The 26313-nt window shown below is 50.1% G+C and overlaps 1 protein-coding gene across 1 annotated transcript in view; it reads right to left on the reverse strand.

Annotated features, from left to right (window-relative positions):
• RNF138 (ring finger protein 138) overlaps positions 1 to 26313 on the reverse strand; it is a 50085-nt gene that overhangs the window by 16577 nt on the left and 7195 nt on the right. The window contains exon 2 of the mRNA XM_075316362.1: positions 24250 to 24415. Coding sequence (XP_075172477.1) covers positions 24250 to 24415 — 166 coding nt within the window. The remainder of the gene's footprint in view (positions 1 to 24249; positions 24416 to 26313) is intronic.

Genomic DNA, 26313 nt, shown 5'->3' on the forward strand with positions numbered 1-26313 from the left:
TCAACAATATACTGATAGGGACCTTAGATTGTGAGCCCCAGTGGGGACAGTATTGCTGATGTATGTAAAGCGCTGTGGAATTAATAGCGCTATATAAATGAATAAAATTATTATTTATTTATTATGATTATTATTTTTTTTTTAGCTGTTGGAGTTGTATTGCCAGTATAGGTGGGAACTTCCTGCTTTCAGTGTGTGCGTAGGTGAAGTACTAGCTCTTATCCTTTACCTTGCGAAGTGACTGACAAAATGCTAAAGGTACTCAGCAGTGGCGTAACTAGAGTTTGATGGGGCCCCGATGATCAGTTTGGACCTGGGTCCCCCCTGGGCCCCCCCTTCCACATATGTAGCGCCCCTGAACCACTCAGGGTACTACAGGGAACTGCATCCTCATGGGGATGCAGGACCTACCCTCTGGGACCTGGACCACCAGTGCCAGTAACACCTGCACACACCTAAATTCCCAGTTGCCACTAACACCAGGGCTCAAAGGGTTAGTCAGATAAGGGGAGGGCCACCCAGTGGGCAGAGCCAAGCCAGGGACTAGACCACCTGGTGGGAGGGGGGCAGGCAGTCTGTTGGAGTCGTAGGAGAGAGCACAATGTGAGGTGCAGGTTAAATGGTGCATTGAGCTGGGTCCGTGTAACGGCGACCCGGGGGCACTGGAGTCAGGTTGCCAGCAGAGGGGCACCTAAGGACCTCTGGACCGGAGTCAAAACCCCCAGGGACAGTTCAAAGGAGCACCACTGGAACCTTGGCACGCATGGGGCACAGGGCCCTAGGTCAGGCGACAGTTTCATACGGACTGGCAAATCCTGCACAGTGAGGGTCATCCACAGGCCTCACTGACTTACAGATCCGGTTGCACCCACAGTAAAGAGAGATCAGGGTTCGGACACATACCTCCCCACAAGGTCCACACTGCCAACCGAACGGACAGACCGCTTTATCACAGCAGGGGGACCCTCAAAGTTTCAACCTTCTGGGTCTCAACTACACAGAGTGCCGGGGACAGAGCAACTGAGTCACTAAACTGGCAATGGAAATACAGGGACCTAAACCAGCCGTTCAAGGGTTAAAAGGGAGTAAGGACTGTTCATCACAACCCCGGTGTGGTCTTCTTCATTATAAAGTGCACAAGTTCCCATCCCATACATCTCGCAGGCTCAACCCTACCTGCGGAGGGCCTACCATCACAGCTGCCACTACCACCAGCCCTGGGAGTACCCACATCAGCAGCGGCAGTTCCACAATCTTAACCGCAACCAGCAGCTGGCGTCACATGAACATTAACTCTCATCTCCCCTGTAAATGCTCCCTTTATAAAAAGCACCCAGGGTATGGCACCGGCAACGGCCACCACAGTAATCTCCCCAATTGCATATACTGCCCGGGACAGAGTACCCCATTCCCTGGGCGACATACATACTCCAAGTTTCAGTGTATGGGATAATGACACTTGGCTCATATCCTCAGCACCCAGCTTTCCAATGTTCTGATATCCATCTTGTCCTCGGCTCCCAGCTTCCCATCCAGATGAGAGATGTATAGCAAAGCATGGGAAAGCTGGATGCAGAGGGAAAGAGCCTTTTTCTCTCACCAGAAAACATTCCCATCTCATGCTTGTATCTTTGTTCCCCGTCATATATAGTTCTCCAAATACAATAATCACCCCAAAGCCTTCCATATAGTATAATCCGGCCCTATAATGCAAGAAACCACCACTACCACCACCACCACCTCTGCTCGTTTCACCACTGCTATGTCATCTCTCCTAGTTCCCCCGCTACTCCGGTCAGCATCCTGTGCCCTGCATGCCGCTTCAGCATAGCAGTCGCACAGGAGTGATGTCACCACACAAGCACAGGGAGAGAACGATGAAGTATAGAGCGGCACGCGTCTCTTGAAGCTTAATCATTGCTGTGTGTAATAGCTGTTCACACACTCACACTCCAACCTCCCCATCACAGCCAAGACCAAAGAGCTGTCTAAGGACACCAGGGACAAAACTGTAGTCCAGCACAAGTTGGCATGTACTACTGGACAATAGGCAAGTGTGGTGCCCTGGACAAGCCAGGACGTCACAGGTACTGCAACAACACACCCCACACCCCGGTTAGGCACATCAGCCGCACACACAAATCCTTGTTGCCTTCCTCCAGGGGCTGATTTCCACACCAGGTGGGGCGGAGCCAGGCGGTTGGCTCCACCCACCGAGGAGTTCACAGTCCTGGAGGCGGGAAAAGGAGAGCAGTTGAGTTTGGAGTGTAGAGAGGAGAGTCAGGGAAGTGGTAGTGGAGGAACTGACTGACCGTGTCCGGGTACGTGGCCCGGGCACCTGACAGCAAGGTTGGCAGACTGTGGTGACCGTCTGCAGGAGAGGCCGATTGACGCACAACCATAAGGATCGGGGACGGGCGGTGGCCCACCGGTACCGGATCGGGGAGCGAAGAGAAGCCAGCACCATCTGGCAGGGCCTACGGACCCCGACCAGGCTAGGAGTCGCCGTTAAACCGGTCAAATCCGTCAGCGACGGGAACCTCCGGGGTTTCCCAGCAGTAAAGACCCGACTGAAGGCAACCGTCAAAACCATGAGGGAGAAAAACTACCGCCAGAGCTAGAGCTCCCAGGGCCAGAGCCTGCGGGCAAACAGGGGCTCCCTTAGCCAACCAACCGCTGGGGAGCGGGTTACCGGTGGGAAGCCATCGGGGCCGAAAACACAACAAAGGTGCAGGGAGAGACAGTTACCGCCAACCTACCGGGAGTGACCGTCGCAGCCGTCTGTGGGACTCGTCCATCCAGCCGTTTGTTTTACCAGAGACTCCGTGTGCGTTACTGGCTGAGTAAGTACCACCGTGCCGTCTGGCACTGCGCTGCCCCGCGACCCTACACCTGGCCAGGCCCCGCAACCCACCTTACAGACAACAACTCCGGGCCCCGGGACTGCCAACAACCCCCCTACCCACGGAGGGGAGAGAAACATCTCAGCTGCTCCCTGCCATCGCTCCCGGGATCCCCGTACATAGCAGCGGTGGTGCCCCAACCTCACCACACACCGTGGGTGGCGTCACAAACCGACATCCCAAACACCAACCAACCACCCCTTTCACTCACGGGTGAGGAGCGCCGCTCGAGTCCCTGGATCCGGCCCAACGCTCGAGCCACCGAGCAGCAGCAGTGCCGGACCAGAGCGTGGTGAGCGCAGCGCCCCGCCGCCCGCGACACAAGCATCTTGGTGAAAATTGTGCCAACAGTTGTTACCTTATTAGACATTGGAAGAAACAAGCTTACTCTGTCTGGGATTGCATGCAAGATCTTGCCTCATGGGAGAAGGATTCTGAGAAAGGTCAGGAATAGGAGGGATGAACATGTTCAGAAAAGGTTCACAAATTTCAACTACGGTACGTGCTATGGAGTGTTCTACTCGGGTTTCCGAACAATTGTCAAAAGTAGGGAATGTTCAGTTTTGATAGAAAAGCTGCAAACAGTCACTGAAACCTTACTATTACTTTGGCTATGATAGTGGTGCTGTATGATGAGCTGGGGAACGTGGTTGATGAGGGGAGAAAGGTTAGCGGAGTGGCAGATTTTTTTTTTTATTTATTAACTTAGAGTGTGATTGTTACGGAAGCCAATCAGGGCTCAGAAACCATCCAAAATGTTCAGACACAGATTGGCTGCTTAAGTCACATGTCCCCCTGCATATAAAAAGCGGACATGTGGTTTCGGCACCATTTTTGTGATTACTAACGCTTAGGGACAGTGCTGCTACTAGACAGCTTAACTGGGTGGGTGGGGGATTACTCATAGCTAGTGGAGATAGGCTAGAGGGCGATCGTATAGAATAGGGAACTTTGTGTGCCACAAATGGGCATTTCATCATCTACTGATTGCCAATTGTGTGCTCCAGCTCAAACTTGCTATTTCGTCATCCAAATATAGTGGTCATTCTGTGTTCCAAATCATTCCTATATCCTCATAAATAGTGGTCATTCTGTGGTAGCGCTAAAAATTGCTATTACGTAAATAGTAATTTTTAGCTCGGCTAAAGAGTGTTCATTCTGTGGTCAAGCTATAAATTGTCATTTCAATATCTAAATACTGCAAAACCTGTGCTCCAGGGCAAAGTTGTCATTTAAATAACCTAAATAGTGATTTTTAATTTAGTGATAGCTGGCTGACCGGTATGGAACTAGGGTTGTGAAACAGCTGGTTAAAAGAGGGGAAGGACACATCAAACATGAGTGGCAAATTCCAAAGCAGTGGTGGAAGCGGGAATAAGCATGGTGTTTGAGGTGTACGTATGTGATAAAGTTCCTGAAAGCTCTACTGAACAAACAGCGGCTCATCCTAGCCAAAGACAATTGACAATTTCTGTTACTAGATGGGATACTCCACGATCTTTGGCAGCTGTATGACTTGCAGATGAGGGCCAGAAAGAGCATGTGTGACGCCCCTGGACTAGTCAGGGCGTCACAGGGTACTGCACGTTCTTTATCTCTTCGTGCATGACTCAATCCCCCCTGATTCTGGGTTCCCAACCTATAGTACTGCCTCCATCAGCTTCCAAATCCCAACCACATCTCACCCTGTCAGACGTGTGGCTGCTGAGCTGGAATAGGGCCGCCCACCTAGGGGGTCAGGTAGACTCAGGCAGGTTCTCACACAGAACTCTGTCCACAGAACCTCTTGTTTACCTGCTGCAGTTGGGGCGAGCAGGAGCCTGTCAACTGTTATGGAAGTGGACCTGTCTGTTGAACACAACACAACACCAACACCGACTACACCACATCTTTCTCAATCCAGCATAACATCTGCGCCTACACCTCCCTCAAAGTCCACCAGTTTGTTGTGTAGATCCTACTCCACCCTCTCTCAGCACAGCAGCCAGTCCTCTGTCCCACAGTTGTAATCAGGTAAAAATAATTTTCTCCTACACATGCCAAAAGCTAAGAGCTTGAACTTCACCATATCTAAACTGTTGGCCACGGAAATGCTGACTTTCCACCTGGTGGATATAGACTTCCCGAAACTTGATAGTTGTAGCAGTCCCCCAGTACCAGTTGCCATTACTTCTCTAAAAAAGCTGTGCCTGCGCTTCACCAGCACGTTGCAGACAATATCACCTATTCCTTAAAAAAACTGACAGGGTGCATTTCACCACTGACAACAGGATGAGCAAGCATGGCCAGGGGCGTTACATCTCGCTGACTGGGTACTGGGTGACTCTGGTGGCAGGCAGGCAAGGGACTGCTCCACAAGTCTTGGAATCCCTAAGGCTTGTAGGACAAACCTCTGTACCTACTACTTCCTTCACCTCCTCTAGGCCCCATACCTGCGCCATCAATCTCTCACATAATGTAACACGCATTAAAACAGTACAAAGAGAATCCCTCAATTTCCATTTAGCGTAGCCAGAGCTCACTGCAAACAGGCATTGTTGAAATTAAAATGCATTGTGGAATGCAGTCACACAGCTAAAGAGTTGTGGGCAGCTATCCAGGCTGAGTTTCAACAAAGGCTGATGTGAAGCCCCTCACCTGCAGTGGTCGCCTCGGGGACTTCAGGGACTTCTCTCCACCTCCAGGGACGCCAGAGTCTTCACGTGTTGGGAATCTTCTGGCAACAGGTATGTAGGGTTCACTTGTGTACCGCCCCGGGGCTCGGCCGGCTGCCGAGCCGCTCGGATCCGTGCTCGTCGGTGGGTGGCTCGAGCTCTCCACGGACCCAGGGGTCACGTCGCTCTGAAAGGGGGTTGGCGCTACACGTAGGGACTTCGGTGAGGGGGGGGGGGGAATCCATGGTGGGAGCCGCGGTGGTTTGTAGGAGATTTAAGTTCGTGACGCCACCCACGGGTTGTGGTGAATGGACGGACACCACCGCGGCCGTTGACTAGGCTCCCGGGGACGGTGTTGCGCAGCTTGGTGTTGTAGGGGGGATGGTTGTCCCGGGGAGGTGCTGAGGCGAGGAGATGAATGCGTGCTGGGGTGTCTGTGTGGTGCGGCGCAGTGCGGTGCGCGGCCCGACGCACTGTTGTACTCACCATGAGAAAACACGCTGGAGTCTCTGGTAAACCAAACAAGATGGTGAATGGTGCCCGCAGCTGGCTGCAGTTTTCCCCTTAACAGGTTGGTGGTTTCCTCCTTTCTCCTGCACCTCTTTTGTGTGAAAGTTATGACTCTTATGCCTAAGCAATGGTAGTCCGCTCCCTGGCTTGCTGTGTGTCGGGAGAGCCCTGTTTACCCGCAGATGCTAACCCCTTGGGTCTCTATGCCTTGGTGGTGGCTTTACCCTAATCATTGGGCTGTTGTCTTCAGTTGGGTCTTGTGTGAGAAAGGTCCTAATGTCCAGTCCTCAGTTGATTTGACTTAGCCTAGTTGTTTCTGGGCCTCGTACTGGGTCTGAGTACCGCTCCTGGTGCTCCGGTTTCCAATAGATTCCCCGGTTCGGTACCGGCGGGCCACCGCCAGTCCCTGGTCCCTACGGTTCCACCGGCTGTAATCCCAGCTCCTGCAGGCGGCCACCACAGTCTGCCTCCTTGCCAGAGGGGACTGGGCTCCAACCCAGATACCTAGTGTAGACTTTGGCAGGCCTGAGCACAGGTCTGCACTTAAACTTGACTCCACTTCACTGTCAAGACTAAACTCCACTGTTTTTTCCGCCTCCGGGCCTGTGAACTCAGTGGGCAGAGCCAACCACCTGGCTCTGCCCCCTGGTGTGAACATCAAACCCGGAGGGTGGTGACAAAGGTTTGTAGTTTGCTGTCACCTTTTTAGGGGAGGGGTGTGTGCATGGGACTTCCTGACTAGTCAAGGGCGTCACACTTGTATAGGAGTCGTGACGCCACTCTTGGTTTTGCGATCAGGGTAGTGACCGCCACTGCAGTTTAACGAGCGTCTGTGGCTGATGGCGTCTGCAGTCTGGTGTTATGGCCTCCCGAGAGTGAGGCTGGCCCCCCAGGGGCTCGGGTGTATGTGCATGGAACTACAGGTCGCAGAATAACTCAGTCGCAGTCCAAGAATGTCTTTCAACTTGGTTTACTCACTTTCAGCTGGTTTTGTGAGGTAACCCGGACAATACTGAGACGGACCAGGGAGAACCAGCCATCCTTCAGGCTGGTATAGGGGTGACTGTAAGCTCACCTTCCTAGCACTTCCTGTTTCGGATAACCCCCGACTTGAAGTATATGGGATTCATCCAGGGAAGTCGCAACTGCCTTTTCTCCCCTTTCTGGCCCGTTTGCTGGCAGTGTGGACCATGTAAAGATGGCTTCTCGCCCTCTCTCACTTATGGGCCCCCTCGTTGCTGCTGACTCTGTATTGCTGGATGAGACACCTGGAGTGCCCTCACCGGCAGGTTTTAGCAGACCACTAAATGGATGTCTGGCTCTAGGGACCTGTCCCCGTGCGTGCCTAGTCTACCAGGAGTCCCCGTACTCCATCACCTCACCTTCTTCCGGAGGTGCCTTTCAGGCTGACTGTGTGGCAACTGAACTCCCCCGCAAACAGCCACTACACCTGCAGGGTCCGACTAGCGTGTCTGCGTGCCCGCTCTCCACTTCAGACTCTGCTTGTGTGTCCTCCTCCACACCTTCTCTCCGACCCCCCACCACTGCATCACTAGCTGAGATGTGGAGGCCACGCCCCCTCCTGGGTCTGCCCAGGGGTCCCCTCTAAGATATGTGTGAGACCTGGTCACTATGTGTGCGTTCACACCCTACTCAGCCTTTGGGATTACCCGTTTGTACTCACCCAGCATGGGTGCAGTACTCAGTGGTGCCTGACCAGGTCAGGGGCGCCACACAGACTCCACTGAACCTGGAGCCAGGGAAGGCTGTGTTCAATAAAAGGTGTGAACCTGGTTGCAGCCCTTCGCCGGAGCACCCTCACACACAAGCTTTGTATGGTTCACATCCTCAACCTGGTGTACAGCAATTTCTAGGCCATTATCACCACCTGGATATGTTATTGAAAAAGGCATAGTCCCTGTGTGCTCACTTCCGCCGTTGTCACATTTACTTGCATCGCTACAGAGGTCTTTCAGCCCAACAATTAAATCGGTTGATTTAGGACGTGCTGACACTGTGAAATTCCACTTTGCACTTGTGGGAGTGACAGGTCATGGTGCAGTATGTCATGATGTGCAGCACCCAGAGAAGGGGGTACTCGGTCCCGGGCAGTAACAGACGGGGGATGTCACTCTGGTAGCCGTTGCCCGGTCCCATGCTCTGGGCCCCTTTTGTTAATGGGGTGGGGGGTATTTACAGGGGAGATAAGAGTTTGTCATGTGACACCACCTGCAGGTTGCGGTTAGGGATGGAGACCGCCACTGCGTAATGTAGATACTCCCAGGGCTGGTGGTAGTAGTAGCTGTGATGGTAGGCCCTCCGCAGGTAGGGCTGTGCCTGCGGGATGTAGAGTGGCAATAATGGAGACCACACCGGGTTGACTCTACTCACTGTGGACCCAGGGGTGGCTGGTTCAGGTCCCAGGAGGACCAGTGCCAAATGTAGTGACCCAGGTTGCTCTGTCCCCGGCACTCTGTAGATCGAGCCTCCATATAGTGTGGAGCGTTTGAGGACCCCCGACTGTCCCTTGTGGGGTACAGTCTCCTTCTCCGTACGGCGGGCAGTGCAGACCCTGTGGGGAGGTAACTGTCCGAACCCAGATTCTAGTTTATTGCTGATGCCCCCAGATTATTTGTTTCGGTGAAGTCCATGAAGGTGCCCTCCCCGAGCAGGTATTTGCCAAACAGTGTAAAACTTGCGCTTGACCTAGGGCCCTGTGCCCTGTGCGTGATTTGGTCCCAGCGGTATCTTGGTACCCGTCTTGGCGACCTCTCTTGTGCCCCTGGGGTCACCTTTACATGGACCCAGCTCAGGCACGTCCGCACACTGCTCATGTGTGCTTCTCCCTCTGACTCCTGACCCCTCCCACCAGGCTGGCTATACCCAGGGACTCGTTCCCATGGCGACCATCCCCTTACGTGGTTAACCCTCTATGCCCAGTGTGGAGAGGAGAACTAGGATTTATAATGTGTTTTGGTGGAAAAGGCACTGGTACTCCAGGTACCAGGGGGTAGGTCCTGCATCCCCAAGTGGATGCAGTTCCCTGTAGTGCCCTGAGGGTCTCAGGGGCGCTACAGATGCATAGCCTGGGCCAACACGCTACAGTCATGGAGCAAATCACGCTTACAGAGTGGGTACAGATAAATTACCACTGCAGAGTTTCGATATGGCTACTAAGATGGTTAGCGTTGACCATGCAGTCACCAGTATCACTATTCCAGTCATCTACGTGCTGGAGCAAACTTTGAATAGTCTGCGAGAGGAGGAGATTGTGCCAGAGGAAGATGAGGATGCCGAAGAGGATGTGGAAGGGAGACCAATATCTTTAAGGTCCGGTCTGTCGTCAAACAGGCAGGTGGTATGGGGGGGTGGAGTACAGCAACTGAGGGAAGCTCATGGTACCAGACAAACAAATAATGAAGGTGTTGTAGCCAAGGAACAAATGAAGGAGTACGAGTAATAGGCGAGCAACATTCAGGAGATTAAGAAGATTTTGATCCTCTCTCTGTTGTCTGTGGATGGTGGGAAGGGACGGAGGAAGTACGCTTGAAATGTTACGCTGCCACTAACACACCATGGACCTCGGCCTCATGGAAGCATCTGACACGAGTTCCTTCTTGCTGCACAATCTGCAATGTAATTCCCGAATGTTAGTATTAAAAATAGTGTTTACTACTAGTTTGCCACTCTGTTAGATCCATGGTACAAGGGTACCCCCCCCATGGAGTACCACCGCTGTTGTTGGTAGCGCCCGGTGGCGGTGGAATAGCAGTAAGGTGTTTAACCCCTCCGTGGGTAGGGGGATAATGCCCCGGGGCTCGGTGATGGTGAGAGGGGGATGCCATTGGCGAGGAAAAGGTCACTGCGTACTCACTCAGTCCAATAACGCTGACACCGACAACTTGTAAGCCAAAATTCTGAGCACCGCTGTAGCAGGGAGGGAGCACGCTTGGATCCCGTGCGCGATGGTGTTGCTTGTTAGGCCAGGGCGTCAGACTTAAGAGTTTTGTCCAAGAAAGCAATGGACGTACACAGTGTGCATCACCATTCTACACTTCCATCTCCGGGTACGTCAATGTCATTAGTTGAAGTTGGACCCTTTTCCATTATTTTATTTTTTTTTAAAGACCAAAATACAAGGGCAGCCTGAGCTCACCAGTTATGCCTTGGAGGTAGTGTCATGCCCAACAGTCAGTGTTCTCTCAGAATGGGTCTTCAGCGCTTATGGTGGCGTCCTGCCAGATAAGAGCATTCAGCTATCCCCTGAAAGTGTAGTCTGCCTAACTCATCAAAATCAGACAGCAGGAGAAAAGCAGGTTTAAATACCGCGCCAAACCACAGGAGTCCAGATGGTGTTAGCAAAATTTTTCCCTTTATTTTCACAGGTCACCTGTGGGAAGAAAAAGAAAAAAAAAAAAAAAAGAAGGAAAGAGTTTTACTAACACCATCTGGACTCCTGTGGTTTGGCGCGGTACTTAAACCTGCTTTTCTCCTGCTGTCTGATATACCTCCTCGTTGCAGGACCGCTGCCTTCCACGCTACATATATGCTTGCTAAGGGGTTGTGACTGGCACAACCCTACCAGGTGAGTGCTTCTACTTGCATTCACCCCCTTGTGTCATACCGGGTAAGACCATATTGCGCCTTTTTCTCTCCACAGCTTCTCTCAACTCATCAAAATGAACTAGTCAGGGACTAGGCAATGATGTAGTTTTCAGTTTGCTGCATTGATCTAATGTTATTGCAGTCTGTGAACACCTTTGTCGTGGCTGCTGATGTTACCAACAAGTGCCTTGGTGGTGGAACAATCAAACTGTGCGTCCACCGCTGTGACTTTTACAATTTGACTTTTAATGTGTATGAAACACCTAGGTAATATTCCTCCTCCTTGCTCTAAGTCTCGATGACCAGTCCTGTTCGGTGCATGGCCCACACCTGCTGTGCAAAGTCACTACAGGTACTGTGGAGCAACTGATGCTACAGTCCCACTGTCTCGAATTTTTGGAAATGTGGAGACTCCAAGATGAGTCTACAATTTTATCTTATCTGTAGGTGGAGGGGTGTTCCACTGAAGTATCACTAGACTGATTAGGGTTGCAATGTTGTGTTTTTGTACTGGTCTTTGTTCTGGTGATGTATTTTTGACTATGCGACTGCAGAATTCTGAATTCTCACAACGTATACAGTGCACTCTGATGATTCTCTACGGTGCCAGCACTGAGTGGGAAGTGCGATTTTTATACACGCAGTAAAGTACTGACTGGACACATATGGCTTCGATCAATCCAAGTGAAAAGAGCAAGGCCAGACAAGTCAGTCGGAATGTGGCCAGATGTATGCAAATCAGATACTTGCGCTCATATGACCGCCAACTCAGGCTACAGTTTTAAAACCCACAGCGGCTTTCAATATTCAGCGTGAATTTTCTTGATTTTGTTTTTGATTTTTTTTTTTTAGTGTAAAATGATTGAATGTGGAAAACCCTTTTAACATGTGGATGTGACTTTACTAAAATTATATTATCATATATAATTTTTAGTAACTTAACCTTTACTTATCACCTACCACTTCAGCACTTTTCCACTATAACTCCCATTTTTGTTTGTATGACTGCAAAGGTCTTTTCTAGAGATGAGCCACCCCCCTAGTGTTCGAGTTCGGTTTGTCGAACTGCAACTCAGTTCGGCGAACACCTTCGAACCCCATTGAAAACAATGGGAGGCAAACACCTTCTAAAAAGGTGTCCAAAAGGTGACAAACGAGTCGCCCACCAAAGCGGTTGCCTGCGGGACACTGCGGGGACTTCTCTGTAGGGACCCTTCCGGCAACAGGTATGTCAGGTTCACTTTCATAGGAGTCATGACGTCACTCTCGGTTTAGCGGTCACCACCACTGCAGTTTAACGAGCGTCTGGGGCTGATGGTAATAGCAGTTAGATGGTGTGACCTCCCGAGAGTGAGGCTGGCCCCAGGGGCTCGGGTATATATGTATGGAACCACAGGTCACAGAAGAAGTCACACACAGTCCAGAATGGCTTTCACTTTTTTTTTTTACTCACGTTCAGTTGCTCACTGTGAGGTAATGTTGCGGGCGGAGGAGGGGACGCCGCGCTCTCCCACTGCTCGGGTCCGGCTGTTGCGGCTGCTGCGGCCTGCTGCTGCTCGGTGGCTCGAGCGATGGGCCGGATCCCGGGGACTCGAGCGGCGCTCCTCGCCCGTGAGTGAAAGGGGATTGGGCTTTGGGATAGTTTATTGTCCGTGACGCCACCCACGGCTGTGGTGATTGAGTGGACACCACCGCTGCTCTGTTTGGGGAGCCCGGGAGTGATGGTACGGAGCAGCCAGTTGTTGATTTGCCCCTCCGTGGATAGGGGTCTTGGTGCTCCCGGGGCCCGGTGATGGGATTGGGATGGTGGACAGGCGGGGATGGGGCCTGTGGAGGTGCAGGGGCGCAGGGACAGTGCTGTGCCGCGCGGCACGGAGGTACTCACTCAGCCAGTAAACACGACACAGTTCTCGGTAAACAAACGGCTGGTTGGATGGGTCCCTCGGACGGTTCACGGTACTGATGTTCCCTGCAGTTAGCGGTGACGGTCTCTTCCCTGGACCTAAGTAAAAGTCTTGTGGTAGCGATGGGTCCCCACCGGTTACCCACTCCTCGGCTTCAATCTGGGCCAAAGGAGCCCTACTTTGCCCGCAGGCGCTGGCCCTGGGAAACTGGTGCCTTGGCGGTGGCGGTGTCTCCCCTTCACGGTCGGACTGTTGCCTTCAATCGGGACTTGGTTGTTAGGAGACAGAGATCCCCTTCACTGACGGATTTGGCAAATTATGGCGACTCCTAGCCTTGCCGGGATCCGAAAGGCCCCTGCCCTGGTGCTGACTGTTCTTCGTATACTGCTCCGGTACCGCCGGGTCACCACCCGTCCGCGGTCCTTCCAGCAACCTCCAAGCAGTCCCCCTGCAGACTATCACCGCCGTCTGCTGACCTTGCTGTCACTGTCCGGGGCACACACCCGGACCAACTTCAGGCTTTACAAAACTGTTTCTTTTCACTTTACTTCAGCTTCTCTCCTACGCTCCTCTACCACTTCACTTCCTTCTCCTTTCACTTACCTCACTGTTTACTCCTTCACTTCCCTAGCTGTTCTCTGTTCTGCCTGGTTCTCCCGCCTCCAGGGCTGTGAACTCCTTGGTGGGCAGAGCCAACCGCCTGGCCCACCCCCTGGTGTGGACATCAGCCCCTGGAGGAAGGCAACAAGGATTTTGGGTTAGCTTGGTGTACCTGCAGGGAATGTGGGGGTGCATGTGATGTTGTGACCTGTGACCCCTGGCGTCACAGTAACCCGGGCGATGCGGAGACAAACTGCAGGGAGAACCAGTTATCCTTCAGGCTGGCCCAGGGGTGACTGTCAACTCTCCTTCCTAGCCCTTCTTGTTTTAGATGACCTCTGACTTTAAGTATTGCGGGAATCATCCAGGGAAGTCGCATATGCCTTTTCTTCCCTTTCTGACCAGTTTGCTGGCAGCGTGGACCAAGTAGAGATGGCTTCTTGCCCTGTCTCACTTATGGGTCCCCTCGTTGCTGTTGATGCTGCGGACTGTATTAGTTGGTGAGGCACATCCAGCACCCTCACCGGCAGGTTTAGCAGCTCGAATAAATTGATTACTGCTCTAGGGACCTGTTTCCCCGTGCAGGCCTGGTCTACCAGGAGTCCCCATACTCAATCACCTTGCTTCTTCCTGAGGTGTCTTTTAGGCTGACTGTGTGGCAACTGAACTCCCCCGCCAACAGCCACCACACGTGCAGGGTCTGACTAATGACACCGCGCACGTCCTTCTGCGACTGCACACTGCGCTTCCTCACTTCAGACTGGTTCACTACTGCCTCCCCTCTGTGCCTGCCACTGCAACCTAGCAACCAGCTTCTCTGCCGCACCCCATGAATGGAGGTGGAGGCCACGCCCCCTCCTGGGTCTGCCCAGGGGTCCCTTCAAGGTATGTGTGAGACCTAGTCACTATGTGTCTGCGTGTCCACACCCTATTCCAGCCATTAGGATTACCTGTTTGCACTCACCCAGCATGGGTGCAGTACTCAGTGGCACCTGACCAGGTCAGGGGCGCCACACAAACAACTCACAAGACACCACAAACACATGGAAAAGTGACAAGTACATATACAGATATAGGCATGTCATGCCCTTCTAAAATCATGTAAAACAAAGCAAGGGGACTCCAAGCAGAGTCTCCCCTTTTTCCAAAAATTGGGCCACAGACACCACTTAAGTGGCATCACTTGTCCCCCAGTTGCAAACGTGACAGGTTGATTTGTATGAAGCACATTCAAAAATCCACAAGCATTTACTCTCCCCAGGATGACAAAGGGGGAGAAAAGTCCTTGCGGATCCATGACTTGTTCATCTCGATGAACGTTAGTCTGTCCACATTGTCACTGGACAGACGCGTGCGCTTATCTGAAAGCACACACCCAGCAGCACTGAAGACCCGTTCCGAGAGAACGCTGGCTGCGGGACACGATCTCCAAGGCATAAGTGGTGAGCTCAGTCCATTTTTCAAGATTGGAAGCCCAAAATGAGCAAGGCTCCAGTTGCAGAGTCATGGCATCTATATTCACTTGGAGATACTCCTGTATCATCCTCTCCAGCCGTTGACTATGTGTCAGACTTCTTGTCTCTTGTGGCCTTGCAAAGGATGGTCAAAAAAAAAAAAAAAAATAAATAAAATAAATAAATCATGAAATGATTCCATAAAATTGGTGTACCAGCAACACCGTCTCTGGTGGTAACGGTTTGACTGATGACGACGATGCGACAGTCCCATGGTTGGCAAGTTACTACTGTGAGTCACTCTGTGCACCACTGGTGTTTAGTGGAAAAGTTGAGCTAAGATTGCATAACAGCGTCTGCTGATACTCCTGCATACGTGCGTCCCTTTCAATGGCTGGAATTATTTTGCCAAATTTTGACTTGTACCGGGGATCTAAGAGTGCGCCAATCCAGTAGTCAGCATTACTTCTAATTCGGACAATCCGAGGGTCATGTTGTAGGTAGTGCAGCAAGAAGGTGCTCATGTGTCTTGCGCATCCATGCGGACCAAGTCCTTGCTGTGTTTGTGTCGGTGAGATGATAACCGTGCTTCCTTCCTGACATCTTCCCCCAACCTCAAACAACCGAAATTTGATCAAGGTCTCCTTCATCTGCTGAGCCTTCCATGCCCATTGCCAGTTCATCCTCCATTTCTTCCTGGGCTCCTGCACCTTCCTCAACAGTTTGGCTGCTACCATGCGCCCTTGTTAATCCCTCTCCCCCACCGTCCCATGCCTGCCGCCTTAGTGATGCTGAACGTCTGGACCTTGTAGATCTTTGTATCCCTTCCGCATAGGAATCCTCCTATACTTCCTCTTGTCCCACCACCTGACTCCGAATAGTGTTTAGCGTGTGCTCCAGCATGCAAATGACTGGAATTGTCATGCTGATAATGGCATTGCCAGCGCTAAACATATTCGTCGCCATGTCGAAACTGCAGAAGGGTGCATAGGTCCTTGATCTGAGACCACTCCATCAGCATGATCTGCCCCCACCTCTGCATCACATTGGCCTAGGCTATACGTCATAACGTATTGCACCAGAGCTCTGCGGTGCTGCCACAGTTGCTGCAACATGTGGAGAGTCGAATTCCAGCGTATCGACACATCGCATTTTAGGCGGTGAACCAGCAGGCCGAAAGACTTCTGTAGCGATGCAAGTTGGTCAGCTGTGCCGTTTGAACGGCGGAAGTGAGCAGAGAGTGACCATGCCCTGTGCAGAAGCCCATCTAGGCCGGGATAGTAGGTTAAAAATTGCTGGACAACAAGGTTCAACACGTGAGCCATACAAGGCACGTGTGTCACCTTTCCCCGGCAAAGGGCCACACCCAGGTTTGCAGCATTGTCGCACACGGCCTTCCCTGGCTGCAGGTTGAGTGGAGACAACCATTTACGAAACTCGGTCTCCAGAGCTGACCACAACTCCTCAGCTGTGTGACTCACATTTCCCAGACATTTCAAACTAAAGACTGCCTGATGCCGTTGAGTTATGCTGCCAGCATAGTAAGGTGTGCAGCATTCCTTGTGCACAGTTACAATGCGGGTGACCTGACCAGACAGGCTTTGGGCAGAGGTGGATGACCCAGACGAGGTTGAGGAGGCAGAAGCAGTGGAGGAACTTCTACATACAGGAGGATTGATGCACAACTCGTGGGGGAAGACAAGACTTTTACAGCAGACCCTTCTCCATCTCTCACCATAGTTACCCAGTGCCCAGTCAGCGACATGTAACGCCCCTGTCCTTGCTTACTGGTCCAAGTATCTGTGGTGAAACGCACCCTGTCACACACAGAGTTTCTCAAGGAAGCGGTGATGTTGTGTGTGACATGCTGGTGTAGCGCAGGCACACCTTTCTTGGAGAAGTAGTGGCAACTGGGCATCTGGTACTGGGGCACTGTGACGGACATAAGGTCTCGAAAATCCGCTGTGTCCACCAGGCAGAAAGGCAGCAATTCTGTAGCCAACAGCTTGCAGAGGGTGAAAGTCAATCTCTTAGCTTTGTCATGGCTAGGAGGAGGAGGAGATGGTCTTTTATTTGTCCACATCTGAGGGACCGAGGGCTGGCTGCTTTGCTGAGAAGGTGTTGAGTATAGTGTCCCTGGAAAACTGCTGGTCTGTGAGGAAAGTGAAGGTGGAGACAATGTTGCCTTCATCCTAAGTTGGTGCTTTCGATGTCTGAGAGCTCAACACCAGCAGCTGTTTCCACTTTTTTTCTAATGTAGTGGCCCTAAAACTGGCAGCACTTTTTGCAATTTAAAATAGCGTAGCAAAAATGGAGATGTGGTGTACAATGCAGAGGTGGTATAGCTAAATAGTCAGCAGAGGAACCCTAATGTAGTATCCCAGACAATGAAAGTATGGCCCTAAAAATGGCAGCACTTTTTGCAATAAAAATTGCGTAGCAAAAATGGACAGGTGGTGTACAATGCACAGGTGGAGTAGCTTGCTTGCTATGCGCGGTTAGGGGCGAGAGGAAGGAAGAAAAGAAAAACAAAGAAAAAAAAAAAAGGGCGATCATTCTTTCAGCACGCAGCAGCAGCACTGATCTAAACCCCGTCCCCCCGCACACTATACGCTGAATTTTGATAATATTATTAAACACTGACTCACAGTATTACAGTGAAAAGCCAGCTAGTAACTAGCTACGCTTTTTGGTAATCGAGCAGTTATCGAACGGTAACTCGAACTGCCGAACTTGAAGCAAATCGTTGGCGTTCGTCGAACGACTCGAACACCTACCAAAATCACTCTAATTTGAAATTGTCAAACTGTTCGAATCGAACATCGCTCAACTCTAGTCTTGTCACTAATCGAAATCTATTGGATAAATGCTCAAGTCCCCCATCTAACTAGTCCTAGTGAGTACTGAGCATGGTAGTGCTCCCTCATCACAACTTCAGCACATCATAATTGTGGTCAGTCTGAGCGAGCCGATGGACATAGCACAAAATTACTTGGCCCAGTGACTTGCTGCAGTCATGGGCTATAGTTGTGATATCACCACTGCAGCAGTGCAAAGAGCAATTTCTTAAACTGATCAAGCTTAGGAGTAGAGATGAGCGAACTGGCCGTGGTTCGGCTCGAGTTCGGTTCGCCGAACGGAGGTCTCGTTCAAGTTCGGTTCGTCGAACCAAACATGAACCTATAGGATATAATGGGAGGCAATCACACACATAAAAATGCATGATAAATGTACAGAAACAGTTAATAAACATTGCCATAACACTTACCGGTCCCCGCGATCCCTCCTGCACTCTGTCTCCTGCCGCTATTCCATCCGATGATCGCTGAATCCTCCCGGTGACCAGCACTGCCAGCAGTGATGCAGGACCTATCGTGACGTCAAAATAGCCATGTGACCAGTCACGTGGCTATTATTTCATTGGCTACAGACTGGTCACATGACTATGACGAGTCATGTAGGACCTGTGAGTGCATCTCTCCGGTACACATTTGTGCATCGCCGTGTACCGGCGACATGCTCTAGCACACGGTCGACTCCCCGTTCCGTTAGGGACCGGCTGACACAGCCAGTCATTAACGGAGATCACCGTTGCCATAGCAATGCAGTTAGCGGTGACTTCACCGCTAACCGCGGCTCCGGGTGCACCGTTGCTATGGTAACGAGTCTGTCAGCGTTACCGCTGATAGCCAGCAGCACTGATCACTCACGGAGTGAAGGCTGCACGGGAAGCAGCGTCTTCCCCCATGCAGCAGTGATGGAGCAGAGCTGCATTTGTTGAACGAGAAAGACGGAAGACCATGGATCGTGGAGGGCTGACAGGGGGTAATAAAGATGGAGTCTCTAATGTGTCTGTGTATTTATTTCTATTAAAGTATTTTTTCTCTGTGTGGTGTCTTTTTTTTTAACCCTTTATTGGAGATTCTTAATGGCCGGGTCAAACGTGCCTGACATTAAGAATCTCTGGCTTAATACTAGCTAGTAAAACAAAGCTAGTATTAACTCATTATTACCCAGCAAGCCACCCGGCTTCAGGGCTGTTGGAAGAGTTGGATACAGCGCCAGATGATGGCGCTTCTATGAAAGCGCCATTTTCTGGGGTGGCTGCGGACTGCAATTCGCAGCAGAGGCGCCCAGAAACCTCGGACTAACCTGTGCTGCAGCTTCCAATCCTCAGCTGCCTAGTTGTACCCGGCTGGACACAAAAATGGGGCAAAGCCCACGTCATTTGTTTTTTAATTATTTCATGAAATAAGTGAAATAATTAAAAAAACGGGCTTCCCTATATTTTTGGTTCCCAGCCGGGTACAAATAGGCAACTGGGGGTTGGAGGCAGCCCGTGGCTGCCTGCTGTACCTGGCTAGCATACAAAAATATGGCGAAACCCACGTCATTTTTTTGGTGGGCAAAAAACTTCTGCATACAGTCCTGGATGGAGTATGCTGAGCCTTGTAGTTATGCAGCTGCTGTCTGCTCTTCTCCATACAGACAGACAGCAGCTGCAGAACTACAAGGCTCAGCATACTCCATCCAGGACTGTATGCAGAAGTTTTGTGCCCCCTGAAAATTATGTGGGCTTCGCCATATTTTTGTATGCTAGCCAGGTACAGCAGGCAGTTACGGCTGCCCCCAACCCCCAGTTGCCTATTTGTACCCGACTGGGAACCAAAAATAAAGGGAAGCCCTTTTTATTATTTCATGAATTTCATGAAATAATTAGAAAACAAATGACGTAGGCTTCGCCCCATTTTTGTGTCCAGCCAGGTACAACTAGGCAGCTGGGGATTGGAATCCGCAGCACAGGTTGGCCTGAGCTTTCTGGGCCCCACTGCTGCGAATTGCAGTCTGCAGCCGCCTCAGAAAATGGCACTTTCATAGAAGCGCCATCTTCTGGCGCTGTATCCAACTCTTCCAGCACCTGCCTGCTATACCTGGCTAGCATACAAAAATATGGCGAAGCTCACGTCCTTTTTTTGTAGTTTTTTTGGCAAAAAAAAATAAAAAAAATGCTTCCCTGGATTTTCCATTGCCAGTGAAGGTAACACCAAGCAGTGGGGGTTATCAGCCAGTAGCTGCTTGGATTACCCTTAGCTAGCAATACAAAAAAATGCAGCGGGAGCCCATATATATTTTTTTTAATTATTTAATTTAAATAACTAAAAACAAAATGGGCTTCCCTGTATTTTGATTGCTGGACATCACAGTGCTGTAAAAATAAATCTTTAAAAAAAATGACGTAGCGCTCCGCGGTATTTTTGATTCTCAGCGCAGATAAAGCAGACAGCTATGGGTTGCCACCCCCATCTGCCTGCCGTTACCTTGGTTGGCAAACAAAATACAGGGAAGCCCATTAATTTTTTCTATTTAAAAAAATAGTTAAAAAAAAATATGACGTTGGGTCCCCCCATTTTTGATAGCCAGCTAGGGTAAAGCAGACGGCTGTAGCCTGAAAACCACAGCTGGCAGCTTTACCGTGGTTGGGGATCCAATGTTGAGGTCCCCCCAGGCTCTTTTTTAATAATTTTATAAATAATTACACAATAAAAGTAGGGTCCCCCCCAAATTGGATCACTAGCCAAGGTAAAGCAGACAGCTGTGGTCTGGTATTCTCAGGGTGGGAAGGTCCATAGTTATTGGGCCTTCACAGCCTAAAAATAGCAGGCCGCAGGCACCCCAGACGTGGCGTATCCACTAGATGCGCCAATCCTGGCGCTTCACCCCGGCTCATCCCGTGCCCTGTTGCAGTGGCAAACCGGGTAATAAATCGGGTTGATACTAGCTGTAAAGTCACCTGAGATCAAGCCCAGCAGTTTCTGATGTCATGGCGTCTATTAGATACCCAACATCATAAACTGTCAGTACTAACAAAAAACAAAAAAAAAAAAAAAAAAGACAAGAAATTTATTTGAAAAAAACAGTCCCCAAAACATTCCCTCTTTCACCAATTTATTGTAAGAAAAAAAAAATAAAAGGGGTCCCACGACGACTCTGGACCGTCTAGAATATGGGGGGGGGGAACACTCAGGGAACGTATCCCCCATTTTCTAGGAGTGCGGACCCTTCATGTGAGGAATGTGGGTGCAATGAATCTGCACTCACTCTCCCCGGGTCCACAGCAGCAGAGTCCATGTCGTAATGGTTGCTACCAAAGCTGCAATGCCCTGCTCATGAGGTAAGGGCATGCCTAATCAGGAGAACTATTCTACATTTCCAAATATTGGTATTTGCTGATATTATTGCTATTCCACCTACTATATATTGGGGATAGGATCTTGGAGATGGAATACCCCTTTAGGTCCAGTTATCCAGCTGAATGAATACTTAACAGAGCTCGCTATTTAGATGTGTTTTCTGGTGGCGTATAACGGACTCTCATGTTTGGGAGTCGTTCAGCAGGGAAACTATAAAAGCAAATCCCTCCATTTGGAAATGTAGTATATAGCTCTCCTGATCAATTATGTTCCTTACCTCATGAGCAGGGCATTGCAGTAATAATAATAATTTATTCATTTATATAGCGTTATTAATTCCATAGCGCTGTATGTCTTTGGAGTGTGGGAGGAAACCGGAGTACCCAGAGGAAACCCACGCAAACATGGGGAGAACATACAAACTCCTTGCAGATGGTGTCCTTGGTGAGAATTGAACCCAGGACCTCAGTGCTGCAAGACTGCAGTGCTAACCACTGAGCCACCGTGCCGCCCATTTAGCTTACAGAAGCAGAACCACCACTCACTGTGTGAACACAGGAAGCTGAGCTGACAGCCGCTCCGTGCATGCGGCAGCGTCTATTGTGAAGGAGAGGGCCGTGGGGGGGGGGGGGGGAAATCAACGCCGCACAGGTACCGTGGGACACCGGGGAACACCGGTGGGGTTATAGGGGCTGACCTGGCAGGGCCTGGGGAGGAGTTTTCTGTCGCATGTGTCATGGCACATGCGACAGAAATCAGAGGAGTAGGGTGAATGCGGCCGGGAATTTCTGGGAGGGCATCAGGGGGGGCACTTTGGCGACACCGGGGGACCGGGGAGGAGATTTATCATGTTTGTTCATGCCACATGGGAGATCAATAATTTTTTACCGGCGCTATCATTTACTGTAACGGGATCATCGGTATACGGTGTATACCTGTGATCACGTGAGCGGGGACCGGAAAAACCGTCCTGAATCATGATCTCCAGGGTCTCAGCTAGCCCTGAAACCCCGGAGATTTTCTGACGCTGGGGGGCGTTATTCACTTATTTCTGCCTGCTGTTTATAAACGGCAGATCAGAATAAGGCTACATTAACACGACCGATCCATTTTTGCGGTCTGCAAAAAAAAAAAAAAAAACAGTCCGTTTTTTTTTTCACGGGTGCATCCGTGTGGCATCCGTTTCCGTTCCGTAGACGGTCCGTATGTCATCTGTTTGTCATCCGTGTGCCTTCCGTTTTTTTTGTGTACTGCAAAAAAAACTGAAAGAGGGATAATACATAAATTTACCCAGGATCCATAGCTTCATCCTACATGAGGCGGTCACATGTTCACTCCAGTGCCATTTTCTACTGCTTTTCACAGCGTAGAGCGCTCGTGATTTTACAGTGCTTGTGCACTTCATATCAGTCTTTTCTGTCATTATAATAGCAGAAAGACACATAATGTCCCACTCTCCTGCATTTTGTAATTTTGCACCCTTTGGTGCCTTTCATGTGGCACTAAGGGGTGCTTATCTTTGCATTTAGCCAAAAAAATGACGTAGGGTTCCCCCTATTTTTGTAGCCAGCTAGGGTAAAGCAGACGGCTGCAGCCTGCAGACCACAGCTGGCAGCCTCACCTTGGCTGGTAATCAAAAACTGAGGGCACCCCACGCTGTTATTTTAAATTAAATAAATAAAAAAAAAAAAACACGTAGGGGTCCCCCCAAAATTGGATCACCAGCCAAGGTAAATCAGACAGCTGGGGTCTGATATTCTCAGACTAGGGAGGTCCATGGTTATTGGACTCTCCCCAGCCTAAAAATAGCAGGCCGCAGCCGCCCCAGAAGTGGCGCATCCATTAGATGTGCCAATCCTGGTGCTTCGCCCCAGCTCATCCCGTGCCCTGGTGCGGTGGCAAACGGGGTAATATATGGGGTTAATACCAGATGTGTAATGTCACCTGGCATCAAGCCCTGGGGTTGGTAAGGTCAGGCGTCTATCAGATACCCGACATCACCAACCCAGTCAGTAATAAAAAAAAAAAAAAAAAGACGACAAACATTTTTATTTGAAAAAACACTCCCCAATACATTCCCTCTTTAACCAATTTATTAGAAAGAAAAACAAATCCAGGTCTGGTGTAATCCAAGGGGTTGCCATGACGATCCACACTGTCCCAGTCAATGAAGAGCAGGATGTTCCCTATTGGCTGGGAGAGCAGTGCAGTGACCTGAGCTAACATCAATGGGTCAACCCAGGTCACTGCAGGGGGACGACAAGTGCTGCTGTCAGCGAGGTACATTACCTGCGCTGATCTCCTGCAATGCTGACAGCACCTGTCACTGAGTTCAATGACCGCCGCCTTCACAGCCAAGTATCGCGAGAGGCCCGTGACGTCACCGCCAGTCAGTCTCGGGTTGGAAGTGAGAGAAGGTGATGTGACAAGCGGTGGCCATGGAGGACAGTGACAGCGCTGAGGTCGGGACTTCATCACCGCAGGTAAGCTGAGCGGGACCATGCGTGCAGAGTGCCAGGCGGGCGGAGCCTAGCGGGACCGTGCGTGCAGAGTGCCAGGCGGGCGGAGCCTAGTGGGACCGTGCGTGCAGAGTGCCAGGCGGGCAGAGCCATGTGTGCTGGCGGCGGAGTGCAAAGTGGGTGGAGCCTAGCGGGGTCATGTGGCGCTGAGGACGTCAGTGTCGTGGACTGCATGGCTGGGGACGTGCGCGTGTGTATGTATGTATGTATGTATGTATGTATGTATGTATGTATGTATGTATGTATGTATGCATGCATGCATGTATGTCGCGTGCAGGAGGGGGCAGAGTGAGCTGAGCGGGGAAGTGTGGGCTTCCTGCACGTAACTAGGATAAACATCGGGTTACTAACCAAAGCGCTTTGCTTGGATACCCGATGTTTATCTTGGTTACTAGCTTCTGGCAGGCTGCCAGCGATGGCTCCTGCACACTGTAGCTGTAAAAAGCCCTTCTTTTTGCTGCTAGAACCATTCTCGAACGTATCAAGAACTATCGAGCTTTAGCAAAAAGCTCGAGTTCTAGTTCTATCTAGAACAGCCCCCAAAATCACTCGAGCCGCGAACTGGAGAACCTCGAACCGCGCTCAACTCTACTTAGGAGTGCCTAGTGAAAAATCTGTTTAAGCCCAGAGTCACACTTGCGTATGACTTGGCGAGTCTCACATCGGCATCACCTGACACAGCCGCACAATCTCGGACAGGAGTGGGTCAGCTGCATAGAAATACATGCAGCTGAGAAGCTCCTGTCCATAGAGTGTGCGGCCGTGTCAGGTGATGCCAATGCAAGACTCGCCAAGTCATATGCAAGTGTGACTCTGGCCTAACAGTATTTGACGTACTATGGCTAGCTAAGCTGGCAACCAAAAACAGGGCGGCACTAGCTATGGGTGTATAAAAAGAGCATACCTTACCTGTTTCCCACAGTACATACAAGCTTGTAAGAGGATCTTCATCGTCATTGCAATATCAGAAGCTCTTGTGGGGGTTGTTGTCTCCCATCTAGATAAGACCCCACGGCAAAGAGGACAATGAGCCCCACTTGCTTTCACAGCCATCAATAAGCAATTTCTGCAAAAGCTGAAAGTTATTTTGTATTAAAAAAATAAATAAAATAAAATGGAAACATTAAAATCAGAATCATTATCAACTCAAATTTTGGGAAGTCAAAAAAGGTGTAATTTGATTGAGTCATTACTTCAGTTAGAATTAATGAGATATATAGGTGAAATAAAAATTACTCCTCCCCCCACCCCCCTTTGCAGATTAGATTAGCAAAGTGTACAAACTTTCTACAGTTTACAATAAGCCAAACAATGCCGATTTACATAGGCAAACACAACAAGTGGTGTCTCAAAATTTATCACATAATGCCACTTTTAGGCCCTATGCGCACGCTGCGGATTTAGGCGCGGAATTGCTTCAGAAAGTGTGTCTAACATTGCTGCAGTTAATTCCCCAGCAAATCCTATGGGTTTTAAAAAAAAATTGTGCGCAACTGCGATTCTTTTTTGTTTTGTTTTTTTATACCCGCGGAGTTTCCGCTGCGGAATTAATGAGCATGTCACTTTTCTGCAGGTACCTGCAGTTTTTGCCATCGATAAGGTAAAAGTCCGCAGGGACCAACTTGCGGAAAATCCGCGGTAAATTTGCAGCAAAACCACAGAAAAAACGCTGGTGTGGTTTTACCGTGGGATTCTTTCAGAGGGTCCGTTTTTTTCTTAAGAAAAAGTCACTTTCTAGAGCGCACATAGCGTTAAACAATTTGTCAGCAGGCTTTTGCTATGTAATCTGAGAGCACCATGCTGTAGGGCAGAAACCCCGATTACAGTGACATACCACTTAGTAGGCTATAATGTTTCAATACAATCAATGTTTTATCAGCAGGAGAGCATCACTACAGGACAAGTTGGCCTTGTGCCTCCTAATCCAACCACAACCCTAACACTGATTTGCAGCCTTCTGTCAATAGATATTTACAGAAAGCTGCCAGTTGTGTGGATGGGGTTATACACATCTCAGCATTCCGAGCTCTGCTAAATCCACAGCATAGAAAACAGATTTTATTACAGCGGCTGAACCAAGTGACATGGCTGGAATCAGGATCTCTGCCCCAAATTATGCTGCGCTCAGTTGAAGTAGCAAAAAAAAAAAAAACCTGTTTAAAAGGATTCCAATAAACTATCGCAGTCTCAGAATTATTCAACTCCTTTATGTCAAGCGACTATTACTTAGTGGATCACCCTGTGCTGTTGTGACATGCTGTAGAGGTGATGCATAGCCAGATACCAGATTCTGGAAGTGGCCTTGTAGAGTTCTAGCCTAACCCTGGTGAACTGGAGGTCATGGTTCACTAATAGTCTTGGGATGCTTGCTACAGCCACCTGGGTTTTTTGTTTTTTTGTTTTTTTTCGGGTTTACAGCAGACAACTGTGACGGCCACTATAGAATCTTCCAGGACTTCTTTTGATCGCATGGCCTGGTGTACTTTGAGGCATGTTTTGGATCAAGATTGTGTTAGAAGATCCAATGATGCCCAGCTTCAGCTACAAAAGTCATTGCGTTTTCTTCCTCCAAGATTTGCTAAAACTTGATTGAATGCATCTGGTTCTTAAAACACACAAGTTTCTAGTGCCAGAGGAAGCCAGGAAGCCCCAAGACATCAATGAGCCACCTTGCTTCACTGTAGGCAGGATATTCTAGTCATTTCATGCGTCATTCTTCCCCCTCCAGACAGAGCTATACACACAAAAAGTTCTAGTTTTGTTACATTGCTGGACAGAAGAGAATCCCAAAACTTGTGGCTTATTTATATGATTTTGACCATGAGGGTCCCAAAGTGTTTATGACACGCTCACAAGGTCTTGGGGGTTACTTATTACCAGGACGGTGTAGGGTGTGTGTGGAGGGGGGGGGGGGGTGGAGGGAAATGTCACAGCGGCCAGTCCCCGGCGGGGTCAAAAATGAAGGGGTTATTT

This window comes from Anomaloglossus baeobatrachus, chromosome 6 (assembly GCF_048569485.1).
Source record: "Anomaloglossus baeobatrachus isolate aAnoBae1 chromosome 6, aAnoBae1.hap1, whole genome shotgun sequence".
Classification (NCBI taxonomy): Eukaryota; Metazoa; Chordata; class Amphibia; order Anura; family Aromobatidae; genus Anomaloglossus; species Anomaloglossus baeobatrachus.